Source organism: Chaetodon trifascialis, chromosome 12, assembly GCF_039877785.1.
Source record: "Chaetodon trifascialis isolate fChaTrf1 chromosome 12, fChaTrf1.hap1, whole genome shotgun sequence".
NCBI classification, from domain to species: Eukaryota; Metazoa; Chordata; class Actinopteri; order Chaetodontiformes; family Chaetodontidae; genus Chaetodon; species Chaetodon trifascialis.
The window spans coordinates 12506763-12522558 of NC_092067.1; the positions used below are offsets into that span (position 1 = coordinate 12506763).

The 15796-nt window shown below is 41.8% G+C and overlaps 1 protein-coding gene across 1 annotated transcript in view; it reads left to right on the forward strand.

Moving 5' to 3' along the window:
* Positions 1 to 10887: 10887 nt before the first annotated feature.
* gpm6bb (glycoprotein M6Bb) overlaps positions 10888 to 15796 on the forward strand; it is a 387662-nt gene continuing 382753 nt past the window's right edge. Inside the window, exons 1-6 of the mRNA XM_070976783.1 lie at positions 10888 to 11053; positions 11417 to 11496; positions 11619 to 11758; positions 12002 to 12136; positions 12714 to 12800; positions 12892 to 12960. Of these exons, the coding sequence (XP_070832884.1) occupies positions 10932 to 11053; positions 11417 to 11496; positions 11619 to 11758; positions 12002 to 12136; positions 12714 to 12800; positions 12892 to 12960 (633 nt within the window). The 5' untranslated portion in view covers positions 10888 to 10931. The remainder of the gene's footprint in view (positions 11054 to 11416; positions 11497 to 11618; positions 11759 to 12001; positions 12137 to 12713; positions 12801 to 12891; positions 12961 to 15796) is intronic.

Here is a 15796-nt window from a genome sequence, read left to right on the forward strand (position 1 = left end):
GTGGCGAAATGGTGATAAAACAATTGTTGTCAATTTGTCACTGTGTTCTATTATTTTATAAATATTAATTATAGCTGCTTTAAAGAGCACACGAAAGCCTTTAGAAGGTAAAGAATCGTTGAGTTATCAAATTATTTTATTCATCCCCTCTACATGTTGCAGTGTGCAACACAGCTAGCAGGAGAGCTGTGGGTCAGAGAGGGGGATGTCCCTGTGTCCACCCTAACCTGCAAAAACATCTGGACATGATATCTAAAGACGAAGAAGGAAAACCAAGAGTCCCACCCTTACAGCTCATGTCTCCATTGTCCTGATCTTTGCCATCACATAATATGTCAAACCCTCGTCAAAGATTTCACACAACCTTATTCGACTGAAGGTGATATCGATTATAGTCTACGTTTACCCATAAATCACTTGGGGAGGATGGAGACAGCTTGGAGACAGCTCTGGACAGAATGATGAAAATTGGCCCCTGATGGCAATGAGTTGCTCTTTGCTATAAAAAAAAAAAAGATTTCCAGCACAGAACATTGAGATGTTGCCAAGGCAATGACACGAATCACTTCTTGTTTTTCTGGTGTTATTTGAAGATGCTATGCACGAGTTCCTCTCATCCTTTGTCTGCAAGTAAAGCAATACTCCCACCGGTCACCATAATCACAGCTACAGTTATCCTACTCCTTTATGCATTCATGGGTTTGTTGAACATTATATTCTGCCTTTGTATTCCATTAAGGATTCAACACAGATCTGAGCACACTGTAGAGACAACCCCCCCCCCCCCACACACACACTCTCACACACACACACACACACACACACACACACGCACACACACACACACACACACACACACACACACACACACACACACACATGCACACACACACGCGCACACACACACACACACACACACACACACACACACACACACACACACACACACACACACACACACACACACACACACACTCATTATTTTTACTTTCATTAAAAATTCAGGAAGCTGCCAAAAGTATGCAAAATTCTTCTGAGTGAAAAGCTTTGAATGTCATAGTTACATAATTTTTGCCTAACACAAGTCTCAGGAACAGTGCAGAGGAACATTTTGCATGTTGAAAGAAAGAGATGCTCTTTCAGATTCCAGATTTAGTGTGGCTGAACTCTCCCTCACCTCAGAGGCAGGGCAGGGACACAGCAGAAAAAACAGAGAGCGGGCCAGGGGAAATTCCTGCCAGGGATCCGTGAGTGTCTTAATACCACAGGAATGCACAAGCGAAATTGACGTGACTGTCATGACAACTAGAGATAAACGCAGGTCGTTCCAAACAGCATTATGGTTGTTCTTGGTGCATTTACTGTTTGGTCTTATTTGTTCGTGAGTATCTGAGGACGTATAAGCGCAATGTGTTTGTTTTTAGTTTTAGCACAATGTTACATGCAAATATATGTTTACATATTTGTTTGTTTACAGCAATCATGTCTTCACCTCAGTCATCACAGAATGTGTGTGGTCTCTTAACAAGACTTGCATTATGTTGACACACGAAGAAACATGAAAACAAAATGAAAATAATATCAATCTTATCATCCAGTTTCTTGTTATAAGACAGCAAACAAGCATTTTTCTCAAAATAAAGGATTATTCCTTTAAAAACAAAATGCATTCCATAAGGAATACTCCAGTAATTGAAGCTCAAACAAAATGAAATATTAGTACCTCTGTAATGGTTCAGCACACAGAGACATGGACTCAAAAGCAGAATTCAGAGCAGTCGAAAGCAATCAATTGTTTACTTGGTAAGAAATTCGAGGCAGAGTTTGGCGGCAGTCAAACTCGAGGACAAACAAAGCAGGCAATGGGCAGGCTGGTGCAACGGGAAACAGGCTGTGGTTAGGAACAAAGGCTCGACCACTAATGCTTAGTCCACACGTATACCGGGATTTGTCAAAACGTAGCTTTTTCTGTGCGCTTTGGCTTTTCGTCCACACACAAACACAGTTTTGGGTTACTGAAAACGGAGCTTTTGGAAAACTTCTTCCAGAGTGAAGATAATCACGAACTCTGTTTGCAGAGTTGACATGTAGACAGGGAAAACAGAGTGTTTAACGCAGTTCTCTCCTTTGTTTACCATGGCCAAGGCCTCTAGCTGAAGGTAACCTCTCGATAATGGCTTTTTTTCACGCTTCTGATTGGCTTCAGGGTTAGGGTTATATCACCACCTGATGTTTTGCCATCCTCTTGACAGCATTTCAGTTGTGTTGTCATATGAGCGGCAACTTTTCTTTTAAAAAAACAGTGCTTGCACAGACAGGATTTTTGCTTGGAATGAAGGAGGAAAAAAACCTGTTTTAAAAAATACCCACATACATATCGACCAGGCACAAGGACTGGGCAGCACATTAGACAGCTTGAGAAAAGACTGGGGAAAGAAGGCTGGTATATTGTGCAGGAGAGCTAATGGGGGAATTGGGAACAGGTGTGCTGGGTGTTGGGATCAGGTGACTGGTAATGCTGGAACACACTGAGGCCATCTACAGGGCAGGTGGGGAATGGCAGATATCTGAAATGACAGGGGAGGCTAAAAACAGGAATAACAGAGACTGCATTTTTTATTGCATTTACAATTTTTCCACATGTCTGCTTTTTTTTTTTTTTTTATCAAATCAAATGAATAGTTTGATATTTTTGGAAACATACTAATTCTTCCTTGCAGAGAGCTAGAAAGTTAGTCCGAAACAAACAACCAGCTTCAGAAGTGCTGGTTGACAGATTCTGAAAAGCAGCAGCTAACTGGTTTCCCCTGTTCCCTGTCTTTATGCTTAGCTAAGCAAACGAAGCTAATTAAATTAAACACATTGTTTTTAGATGTTCCAGTTTACACAATTTGCTCACAATTTGAAATATTAGTCAGAAGAGCAACTGTAATAATACAAGCTGTCATAGCAACAATAACACTATCTTACTGTAATATCGTTACGTTAATGAGTTACTGACAGGACTGGTTATTTTACTCAAGGGAAATCCACCCTAATGAACCACAACCAGCTTTCGTTCTCCTGTGTTAGACCTTACATAACCCAGTGAGGGAACACCCTGTCGCAGCCTGAAAAACAACATTGATTTGTTACATTGCTGAACTTCATCCCTGGGTGGATCTTCTCCAAAACTGCCAGCGTCTCTATTTTTCTCTCAGATTGTTTCTGCATTAGCGAGAAAAAAGATTTGTCAAGGCTCGTGTGGATTTGTGGTTCCCTTTGTGCTGCGCAACTCCCTATCGTGCCTCCATTCCCGCTGATGGAGTGGCTCGTGAAGTCTGCTGGCAGAGGGCCCATTGATCCTTGCTCCTCATCTGTGATCCATATTTTTTGCATTCTGTTCTTATCTCTCAGTGCCATCGGATGTTTCCTGGCAATGAAGATAAAACACAAGCACCTTCCTCTGCGGAGCTGTTCTCAAGCATTCTTTGCTCAGGCTTCAGGAAACCAGCAGGGGCCAGGTTAAACACTCTATTAATCTCTGAAATCTATTTAACTTTTTCATTTGCCTTTCACGGCAAGGACTATGGATAACACCATAACTCCAGCAACATTTTTAATGCAATGCTGTGCATATACACTAACAGAAATTAAAGCAGCTTGTATAGCTGTGTCTTTCCCCTCCCTCCTCTCTCATCTGAGGAGCAGAGCAGTACAGTATAGCAGAGTCCATTATTAGCTGCTATACATGCTGGCTATCTGCCAGGCCCCTCTGGTAAGCCACTCAAAGAGGCCAGCACTAGCCAAAGGCCTGAAGCGTTCCCATGCCAAACAAAAACACATCAGCAAAGTCAATATTAGCCTTTTATGCTGCCAACCAGCAGCAGGAAAAGAAGAGTAAAAGGAACGAAAATACCTCAGAGGATATCTAAAGGCTGAATGAAAACACTTAGATGGTAGGAATGTTGCCACAATGAAACCTGGAGTTTGGTGAAGTGCTCCCGTAGGTCCGTGTGTCTCCGGGGGGCTGTAACCCATCACACTTCCGTCCATTCTCTGTGTGAGGTTAATTGGACAACACTTTGTCAGGATGTGTGTGTAAGTCTTTAGAGTCACTCACACTGGCCTTTTTTTTTTTTTCTTTTTTAATGGAACGACCACTTTCCTCTGATAACAGCACTCACATGTTTCACTGCCAGGACTGAAGACTCAGAAGGACAATAAAGTCAACAGCAGTCCAGGCTATGATGCTCTTACACAGACAGGCATCATAAATTTAATGCTTAGTGCATTTTGGGAGTTGTTTCCTGACGTCTCAAAGAGTGACTTTGGTCTACCTCTCTGCCTGCTGAATGCACAGAGAGCAATAGTGGTATGGATAAGTCTTTTTTACTTGACAAACAGCAGTCAGAGCACAGCAGTTTGGTGCGTCATGCCACATGCAAGCTGTGGCTTTGTTGCATTATGAAATACTGAGCCTTGAGGATTTTTGGATGTGCCTCACTGAATTTCACCCTGTGTGGTTGTTAAACCACAGCCTCTCTTGCAAAAGAGGCCTTGATCTCAGTGAGATTACCCGATCAAATAAAGGTTACAATAAACAAAGGTGAATCTGGGGAGAAAGCCGACAGCATTTCATTTTGAAAATCTGGCATTTAGTGGTGATGACTGAAGAGCCTGAGCCTAAGATGCAGCAGAAATAACCTGACATTAAATGACATTATCTGCATTTTGTGAATCATCTGCCTGTCGAAGAAAAACATACCACCAAAAAAACAACTGATTTTGCGGGAGCTTGTTGGATATCTGCTGCAGTTTTCCTCATAGTTTTGCAGTTCAGTTGCACTGCCAATACACCTGCGCTCGCTCCTCCACTCCACATTGGTATTTGGTTTGAATTAACAACTCCTCAAAGCCTAAACGTTAATCTTGTTTCCAGTCAGTCGCTTTGGGTCACTGACTGCTCTCCTCTCTGGAGAGTCATTCTGGTCAAATCCTGTCAGGAAACTATTTGACCTCAGAGACAGGAAGAGAGAATGCCATGCAGAGCTTGTGTGTATGCGTTGGTTCAACTTTGTCAACACGTGTATATGTTTCAACTTGTAACTGTATCTGTGTGCATCCTGTTAACCTATGTTGCTGAAGTTGAAATCTCTAAATGAGTGCTCACTGAGGAAAAGGATTTTGGAGAATTTGTTGACACTCCTGGACTCTTTAGCACTCTGGGTCCAACAGCTGTTGGAAACACCAGATGGGGTCAGGATTCAGGCTCCCATTTGGATCATGTGATAGTGACAGGCATATTTCTTTCTTTTTTGCGTAACAGTTATTTTGTCCAAAGGCCATGAACGCTCAGTGCCAAAGAGTTTCCTAAATGTTCTTTCTACAGCTGAGTAATGCTCTGCAGCAGATGTTCATGTTGTATTCTTAGCACCACCAGCACATTAACCTCTGCAGAGAAACCTTATGATTCACAGTGCAGCCTGCATATATGAATACAGACCAGGGGGCTCTCTGAAGAGCGAGGACAAACACTTTCTTGCTCTCAGATTTGTTGCCAGATTTCCTTTAACTTTGTAAGACTTTAGGACTGTGTCTGTATGTGGGTATGTGTGAATTTCTCAATGCAAAAAATCCTCAGAGATATGAAATAAGATTTAGGTCGGTTGATACTAGTTAAAAGCACAAGATGGCACAGGATTACACCAGTTTGAAAGAAAAATAAATTAATATATAAAATGTAAGACATAGAAAGAAAATCTCTGTTTGATCTCAGATTTTATTAGAACTGGATTTCCTGTCTTCATAAAGCAAACCCCTGCACTCTACGAGCTCATGTTGTGAGAACATATTGAACCCTGTGTTTTTTTTCAACAGTCTTCTTGCATCCAAAATCTTCAGATATTAAAGATTAAACCAGGTGGATTAGATTTTTATGAAGTCGGGAGGTAAGCTTTGCTCCCGTAAACCCTCTCAGTGGGCTGCCGGTATTAAATCTCCCCCAAAATATTCTGAATAAATCTGTTTTTTCATGACCACATGCTGTCATTTTGACATATCAGCGGTGCTCCGACGGTCTGATTTCTGACCGTTTGAAGTGACACTTCATCCTCCATAAAGTGCTAAATTATGACTGGTGGAAGGGTCCACTTCTCCCCAGAGGGGTTTTCACAGGCAATTACTGTTATATGCAGGCCACTAGTGCTCTGAAGTGTGCTGTGGTCAGGGGACATAAAGTTGAGGTCAAGTTAAAGAATACACAATGTGAAATAAACAGATTTAATGCTGTTTGAATATTTGGAATGACACTAATTATTCTGATGACACATGCAACAAGACAAGGACCACTTCATTAATTTCAGATTTTATTTTTATGTACTTGTAATGGCATGACATAATATACATGCAGACCCCCCAAAATCCTGCAATGACAGGCCAGGCAGCACAAATAAAGACCACAACTTTACCTTCGCTTTTTCCAAAGTTTCAGTTTAATATGGTTAATGATTACAAGCTTGGGGGCCATGATGAGCATTAACAGGTACAACGGGCGACACTGAACACCTTCAAAATAAACCTTGAAATTAAATCTTTCATGGATATCCTGCCATCAAGCACTCACCCAATGAAAGTTTGCGTGTCAAGCATCCACACTGAAGGCACACAGGCAAACGGGCTCCCTGCGGCCCCCCGCGGCAGGAAAACAAATTTGATTGGGAGCAGTAACCTAGCAGGGAGAGGCAGCACCCTCTCCACCCTTCCCTTTCCACTTACGGACCCCGACCACGGTGACATAAAGTCCAGGAAGGGAGAGGCTGCAAGGACACATGTTCAACGCTCTCCTTCCGACCATCACAAGAAAGAGGTTTATCGCTATCTGTTTGCTCAGGAGGCTAGAGTCAACTGCTGGAGGGAAGCAGGAGGAAGGTTTCAATCAAGATAATACATGAAAAGTTTGGATGTGTACCAAGTCTTTAATAGGCTAATCGACTGCAGCACTGGAAAAAATTAAAAACAGAGCAGTGCCGCCTCCATTCCTGTTCCTGTCCTCTACTGTAGGTTGAAGGTCACATAAACCCAACTTATCCGAGGTTACAGCTCACATACTGCTGAATGCAAAATGTATACATCTTGAAGAACGCTTAGAGCGCACAGACATTTGTTCTTGTATCTAATCAACACACCACTTCCCCTGCAGATTAGCAATTATAATATAGGAGGTTGTTTTTCAGTATGTTGTTTTCAGTAGGTTTTTCATTGCAGCTGAGCTCGCCATGGATTTTGTAGATAATTAATTCATGCCCTGTAAATGATGTACCTCAAAACACTGTTAAACAAGTGCAAACATGTTTAATACATGCTGCTGTGTAGTTGGTAATTAGCCAACTGTAAAGGCTAAATCTAAACCTCCAGGGACACAATTGAAAGTGATGATGAAGCCAGACACCAACTTGGTGAAAAAGTGCAGATATCTTGCCAGAACACGCTGAGATTTAAAAAAAAAAAAAAAAGAAAAGAAAAGGAAATTTAAAGAAAATTTTAAATAAACAAACATTAATTAGCAGTTCAACCGCTAGGAAGGAATAAAAGTGGCAGCAGCTAACACATATGAAAATGAACACACACTCATTTAGTAGACCAGGAATGGAAATGATTAGTCTTTTCAACAAAAGACATTTTTTTAATTGATTCACGGATGACTGAGATGCAGAAACGCATGTAACGAGAAATCTTTCATCCTCGGGCCCGTTAGGACCACACCATACAGGCCATGAAGCAGCATATACAGTACATTCACACACTTAGGGATTTTGACCATCCAAATAAATTCTGAATGTCTTGCCATTAAATCTGGAGGGGCCCACTCTATAAATGTAAGATGAGGCAAGACTTAAAACTCCAGTAATTGCTCTATTTATGTCATTTATACATAATGTGCAGTATATATGAAAAAAGGATTCCTATAACTGAGAGTCAGTAAAAACTCTACAGTACATGACAACACAAGCCCTGCATGCATTTTGAGAATATTCAAGGTTTTGTTTACAATTCAGATTATTTCTCATCGTACTTATTGAAAACGCTTTCCCATACTGGACATATCAATGTCATCAGGAGACTATGTGAACATATGGGACAGTACAGTACTGCTTATTCTGCAGTGTTAAAAAGGAGAACATGCCAACAATGAGCGATAGAGAACAGCTTGACAGCATCCTGAAAATGACTGCAAGTCACATTCCTGAGCCTCCTGCACTAAGACAAGGAAAGGTGTCTTTAATGGGGACCTTCAGTAAACAGAAGCCTCAGGTCGACTGAAATGATATGCTTGGAGTTGGAGCTGTTTACAGCAACGGTGAAGAATGTGTCTCAGAGGCAGCTGCAGGAAAAAGAATCACTGCTCTTAAAGACAAAACACAAATGCATCCATCAGCCTGGTGCTGGAGTTTGACCTCTGTGGTAATAGATTATTTAACCTCTCCAAAATTTTCATTTTGCTCAGAATAATGTTTCAGTTATCTTAGTTAAGGAGATAACTGGCACTTAATGATTTGCAGTGAATCTTCCTTTGAGGTTTCCATCAACCCTGCTCTCAGGAATCAGACAGACACCATGAAGGACTCTTGTATAGACAGACTTATAAAACTCAGCCCCTTGCAGCCACAAAATGACTGTCAAAGCTCAAGGCTTTTTTACTACCTTCCTCAGAGGCTCTTGAGGCCCCAGTTCTTTGTGACTCCAACTTACTCTGCCTCAACCCTGTTTAAAAATCGCATATATCATTTTCTTGTTGGCCAGAGCACACAGTGCCACCAGTGCTTCCATCACTGCTGCAGTAATGCGAAACGTGGGTAAAACTCATAAATGTCAGATTCTCTTTAGCCAATCTGGGTGTACTTTATGTATGACTGTGGGTCTTTGTGGGCTGAGCTTCGGCAGACTGCTGCAGAGGCAGCCATCTGCTTCTTATAAATCACAACAACTTACACCAGTCATCTGAAAAACATTCATAGCATTTCAGTGGACTGTCTCCAACATGATGGAGGTGAAAAACAAATCAAGGAAGAATAACTAACTCGTGTGCAGTAAAGATACTGCAAACTTTATCTCTGGAGAGCTATAATGACATCCAACTGTAGGAGATAAAGTAGGATTATACAGGTATTATGAGACACCTGGCACTCATTCAAACTCGTATATTCCTTATCAACTAACCTTAGACATCACATGATTGAATTGGTATGACATCAGAGTTGTGATTCAGGACCAAAATGTTTCATACAGTTGGACTTAAGTTGATTTTTTACTGGAAACCTATTGGCTTGTTTTGTCTGTTTTACTTTTTCATTTTTCATTTGATGTCGGGCAATGTGGGCCATTCAAGGCTCTTCTGATGGTAAGAGTCCTTCTGGTTGTTTTCATTTCTCTAAGAGGTTTTCTTTCTTTTGAGGCATATATTCATCACAGGTCTTTGGCAGACAATAGCAACCCTGCAGGCTAACCTGTTCTCCATCCAGCCAAGTGCTTGAATCAATAAAACCTATTTTTTCTAAAGCCAAGACAACTTAATATCATGTCTGTGTCCTTACAGCACCAAGTGTGAAAAATAGTTTCCTCTGTGTGACCGTTACACTATCTATCTGTGTCATACTGACATACAACTTATATTTTAAGTGATGGCAAAGCAGAATGACAGAGGCAGATGGAGGGTGGTGGCTGACAAAAATAAGTCTGTGAAATCTCTGAGAGACATTTAGACATGAAATCTGCGGCCAAATACAGACAGAAAACAGAAGCACAGATCATAATTTATAGTTTGAATAGCAAAAGGATCCAAAAGGTTTTGCAATTTTATGCCATTTACACCATTTAGCGAACTGTGCCCCACATTACTTAACTACATGTGCTATTAAACACAATACACTGATTACAAAATTGTGTCCCTTATTACCCAGCAGAGAAACACATTAGTGGCCAGAAATCTGTTTTTTAGGTTGTGTTCACAGAAATACTGTTCTGGCTTCTCAGAAAATGCCTTTGCCATTATTATTTTTCATAGTAGAGAAACATTCGCAGAACTGCATAAATATGTTGCAGCTAATTTTTATTTGCAGCGGACAAAAAGGCTATGGTGTGTGTGTGTGTGTGTGTGTGTGTGTGTGTGTGTGTGTGTGTGTGTGTGTGTGTGTGTGTGTGTGACAGAGACAGTTTCACTATTTAGCTAGCTAGCTAGATAGAGAGAGAGGAGCCTTTATTAGTATTATTATTACTTACTTTATCTTATTGTTCTATGTGTAATGTACTTTAATCTATTTTTTAGATTTTTAGATTTTTTAGGTGTTTTTTATATGTGTTGTTATCAAGGCATCATTGTGAAAGAAAGCTTACTGTCAATAACCTTCCCTGTTAAAATAAGTAAAAGTAAAATAAAAATAAGTGAAATAAAATAAAAGAGGTAAAACAAAATCAAATAAAATATATAACTGCAATCTTGTCATCAACACCCAGAGGTCAAATTAAATCAACTGTGTAGAATTGAGACGAGAGTTCATTATCTATATGAGATTTGCGCCATCTCGTGGCATAAGGTTGGCACTGTTTTGTTTTGAAGGCGGAAGTACGAGGCCAGAACACAAACGTGTACCTGAATAAAATTACCCACTGACACCTCGAGTGGGACCTGAAGTGAGGGCATTTTGCTTTCAAAATAAAATTAAATTCGAACCTTTTTTTATAAGCTTGGGTTTGTATACGAAGAAAAAGTTAATAGCCCCATGTCAGAATTTGTGCTATATTTAACTGTCTTTACATTCTGGTTGTTAGATATCACGGAACAGTTTGTGGCTACGTATGCTTCTTATTTTGAAGAGTACTAGCGGAAGTTACATGTTTTGTTGCAGTAGGCGTTAACATCCAGGCTGCATGCAGACCGTAATAGCAGCAACAGCATGGCTTACAGTGCGAAGATCGGCCCGTCCATCCTAAACAGCGACCTGTCCTGTCTGGGCAGCGAGTGTGTGCGCATGATGGAGTGTGGGGCAGATTATCTGCACCTCGACGTTATGGACGGGTCAGTTTATTAGCTACGGAGATAAGCTAGCATGCTAACGGCAAGCCAATTGGAAGTTCAGTGCGTGAGAGCTAAAGTTGGCTAACATCAACAAGCTAAGCTGTCTTGCAGAAGTTAAGCGGAAGAAACTGTTAATGTTACTAAATTTATTTCGTTTAAGTGTGTCAGAGAAGAGGCGTTGAAAACCTCAGAGTGTTCAATGTTATACTGTCTTTCAAGTCCAAACAACTTCCTCCTGGTAGTTTATTTTTTTTTATCAACCTCTACACTTACAGCAAGACGTTGCTTAATAGCCGTTTATGCAAGAGGAGAGAGTGTCATCACGGCCTGGAGTTAACTGTCTGTTTGTGTTTCCCCCTGAAGGCACTTTGTCCCTAACCTCACATTCGGCCATCCCATGGTAGAGTGCCTAAGGAAGTCAGTAGGCCAAGATCCATTCTTTGGTGAGAGAAAAGCCCACACATATGCTAGACTTATAAACCAACTCAATTACCCCATTGAATGGATTCATGAAGGCCTGGGCTACGTGCTGGAATGCAGCATTGTGACACTGTTAACGTTGCAGACATGCACATGATGGTGTCTCGGCCGGAGCAGTGGGTGAAGCCCATGGCTGCAGCAGGAGCCAACCAGTACACGTTCCACTTAGAGGCTACCACCAACCCTGGAAACCTCATCAAGGAGATCAGAGAGAGTGGCATGAGGGTGAGAAATCAAAGCAAGAGCCGGAAAAGCATTAGGATTTTAGTGTGAATAGAGCAGAGTGGCACTGATGAATAGAATGAGTCTTGACATTTATTAAAGAAAACACATGCAGGATAGGCTTGTCTGAATAGTAGTATTTGTACAAATTAATAGTAAAATATAAAATATAGACAGCAGCAACGAACACCTGTGCTGGGGTAACTATTTTATCATCTTCATACTAACACTGTGTGAGTTTTGCAGGTGGGTTTGGCCATAAAGCCTGGTACTTCTGTTGAAGAGCTGGCACCCTGGGCTAACCAGATCGACATGGCTCTGGTCATGACTGTTGAACCTGGCTTTGGAGGACAGAAATTCATGGAGGACATGATGTCCAAGGTAGGGGCAAAAGTGCAAGGCAAAGTTTCACCGTGATGTGAAGTTCAGTGCAAGTCTCTGCTAAAACACAGAGCTGCACAGACTTGTATAACATAAGCACTAAATAAAGGTTCACAGCTGAGATAAAAGCTCTTGCTCACCAAAGCACAGTAGTTCAGTTAGTTACTGAGTTACTCAGTTAGTCCAACCGGTCGAGGCAGATGGCCGCCCACTCAGAGCCTGGTTCTGCCCGAGGTTTCTGCCTGTTAAAAGGAAGTTTTTCCTCGCCACTGTCGCCAAGTGCTTGCTCATGGGGGAATTGTTGGTTCTCTGTAGATAAAAGAGCTTGGTCTGTACCAGCTCTATATGGAAAGTGTCCTGAGACAACTTCTGTTGTGATTTGCCGCTATACAAATAAAATTGAATTGAATTGAATAGTTTTGACGAGCATTCAGATTTGGTCCAGAGGAAGTTTTCTGATTGACTCCACGGTGCTGTGTCTCTTTTCGCAGTCCTACTACCTACTGAAAATCGTGTTGCAGCAATGGAGTTGTGCAGGTTTCGAGCTCTTTCTTTCATTTCTGTGCATGTGACCCAGGTGAGCTCGTTGAGGAATCAGTTCCCTTCATTAGACATCGAAGTGGACGGAGGGGTCGGCCTGGACACCATTCACAAGTGTGCAGAGGTGAGGAAACAAACACACACCAGTCTTAACAGAATAAGCACATAAAATTCAAATCAGATTTTGGGAGCGTTTATGCTCATGTTTGCTTCAGGCAGGAGCCAACATGATCGTGTCAGGCAGCGCTGTGATAGGCAGCGACGACCCTCGTTCCGTCATCGCTCTCCTGCGCACTGTGGTGGCCGAAGCAATCCAGAAACGTTCGCTGGACCGCTGATACGTCCGCTTTGTTGACGCTCTACCTGCTTGTCCCAGCAACACAACAGCAGCCAGCCAGTGTAACAGACATTTCTGTTGTAGAGGTCGGGGTCACGGTCAGAGCAGAGGGCTTCTGTGGAGGCATGAACAGACGGCCAAATCCACATCACTTTTGATGTGAGTGACGCTGCACAGTGCCTCCACGAAACTTTTCCGGACTTCATCCTGTCCTGCCACAATCTCCTCTCTGAACAGATAACTGAAAGACAGTCTCGTCTCAGCATGGGGACAACCATTTCACGACTGGAGTTGGCGTGTTACTGATTTCACATCTCTTAACATTCCTGACTATTCTTTGATTTACACTGTAAGTTTGAAGTATGAATTTATTCTGGAAATAAAATGGCCCAAGGAGCACTGTGTTTAGAATATCTTCAGTTTGCAAGTCATTTTTTGGCTTCCACCAAAATCATGTTCCATCCCTCATAAAACTGTTTGGGCTCTTCACGCTGCTGAGAACAAATAATGTAGAGTTTCATGAGAAACTTGAGTGAGGTTCGTATTGTCAAATAGGACATGTTGTGTTGACAGGCCTATTAAATTTATCCATCCAGCCATGATTCTCACACTGGCATCATGTCCAAATTAAAAAAAAAAAAAAAAAAAAAAAAACATAATTAAAATAGAATGTGATAACTTTGTAATTCTTTTTGATATTTACTCAATTGAAAACTACAAAGATAGTGTACTTAATGTTTGACCTCATCAGCTTCATTCATTTTTGTAAATATGCTTATTCTGAATTTGATGCAGCAACATGTTTCAAAGCAGTTGGGACAGGAGCAGCTAAAGACTGGGAAATATGTGGAATGCTCCAAAAACACCTGTTGGATCATTCCACAGGTGAACAGGTTGATTGGTACCAGGTGATAGGATCATGGGGCATCCTGGAAAGGCTCAGTTGTTCACAAGCGAGGATGGGGGACAGCTGATGTCGGTGCACATGTACTATCCAGACAGATCTCTTGTAATGGTGTCTTCTTTTTCTTTTTGTGTAATCAGAACTTTTAATCCGAAGTATATTTTGCTTTTTCTTCTTCAGTTCTTTTATTTAAGCCTGTGAATAGTGAACTTCAATAACTTTTTGGTTTTTCATACACTAGATGGCGAGATTGGGCAAAAATCCCTTCTAGTTAAGGGGATTTCTAGTCAGTGTAAGAAATCCTAATTAAATTGGAAGCATATATTATTCCTTTGTAAGCATGGCCACATATTTTACACAGCTCTGGATTGGAAACTCAGTGCTGTAATCTCTGATGCATTCAACATCCATACTGTGAGCAGTGCTAACTGTAGCGTAGCCCTCTGCTGGGAAAATGGTTTTGTCTTAAAACTTAAACATACAGACCGTGCTGTTTTAAGAAACTCTTACCTTCCAGTCAGTGTAAATCAGCACAAGCTGTGTTGTTGTTAGTCAAATGAATCATGTGCAGAAGTGGTGCCACTGACCATTTAGTTGGAAAAAGGAGAGACTTTGTGAGTGTGATGCGTTTTCAGGAATCAATACGTAACATTGGATTTGTTGAGCCAGACTGGAGTGGAGAACCTTATTCCTGAGGACACCCAGGAAGACTAAAGACATGTCAAGAGTATCTCTTATCTTTTTGTCTGCTGAAAGAATTCCTCCTGTCAATGAGAATCACCCATGACATACTTCAAACTGCAAGCAGCTCGCTCTCAATAATGCAGCACATGTCTTGGAGGCAATTCACAGACCTGTTGAAATATTGATGCCTAAAATCTGTATTCTCATTTCAGCATCACATGTAAAGGCAGATAACGTCATCACTTTAGCTCATCAGGTCATAGTGCGTGTGCGCACAGAGGTTCATGTGGAGCGTGTGCATGTGACGAGAGTTTGTGTGTAGTACATGTGTTTGCACATCACGAGGTAATCTCCTGTGACAGATTTGTGTTCTAATGGATGATGACAGGCGTTTTGTGTGACTGTGTCACTGCTGCCTCGCAAAGACAGGGACACAATTCAGTGTGAGGGAGTAGTCAGCACCTACACATGCTCCACACTCTTTAAGCCACGTCGCAGTCTCATAACCAGTTAATTGACAGTTCCTCTCCCCAGATTATTTTGCTCTGTTTACGCACCATGTGTGGATGGAATCATAAATGCAGAGAGAAATATGAGACAGCAGCAGTGGTGGAGTTAGTGTATAGAGAGACATGTATCTCACATGCTGGGACTTGACTTATACATCAAAGTCACCCATGAGAGACTTCCCACATTGGTACCATGACAACTGCATCCACAGGTACTGTCATTTGCGGGTTGAAAGCAGTAATAGGTGGAGGGGATGGCAGGGACAGAGGAGAGCGATCAGATGTATGTCAGTGCCCAGCCTTTCCTCCCGGTCACATGTGTGAATCACCTCTTTCACAGCACCGCATGAATACACAAGAAAATACGCACGCACACACAGGGAAGAGGTATAAAGGTGGAGAGAGAGCGAGCAGATATTTAAATTCCCAAAAAGATTTTACACCAAAAATGAGTCAGACAGCCATCATGTATAGCTTTTGATCTTCATAGCACTGCCGTGAGGGAATGTGTGCAGACTTCAACAGAGTACCACAGGCTGCGCACCCAGACACCAAAAAGCAGCCCCCCCCCCCCCCCAAAGGCCTTGATGGACCGCAGGGGCGACTACTCACCCACAGGAGCACACACCACCACAACAGGGAGCAGCTACACCAAGTATGAGCAGGTTTAAAATCCACATGTGGAC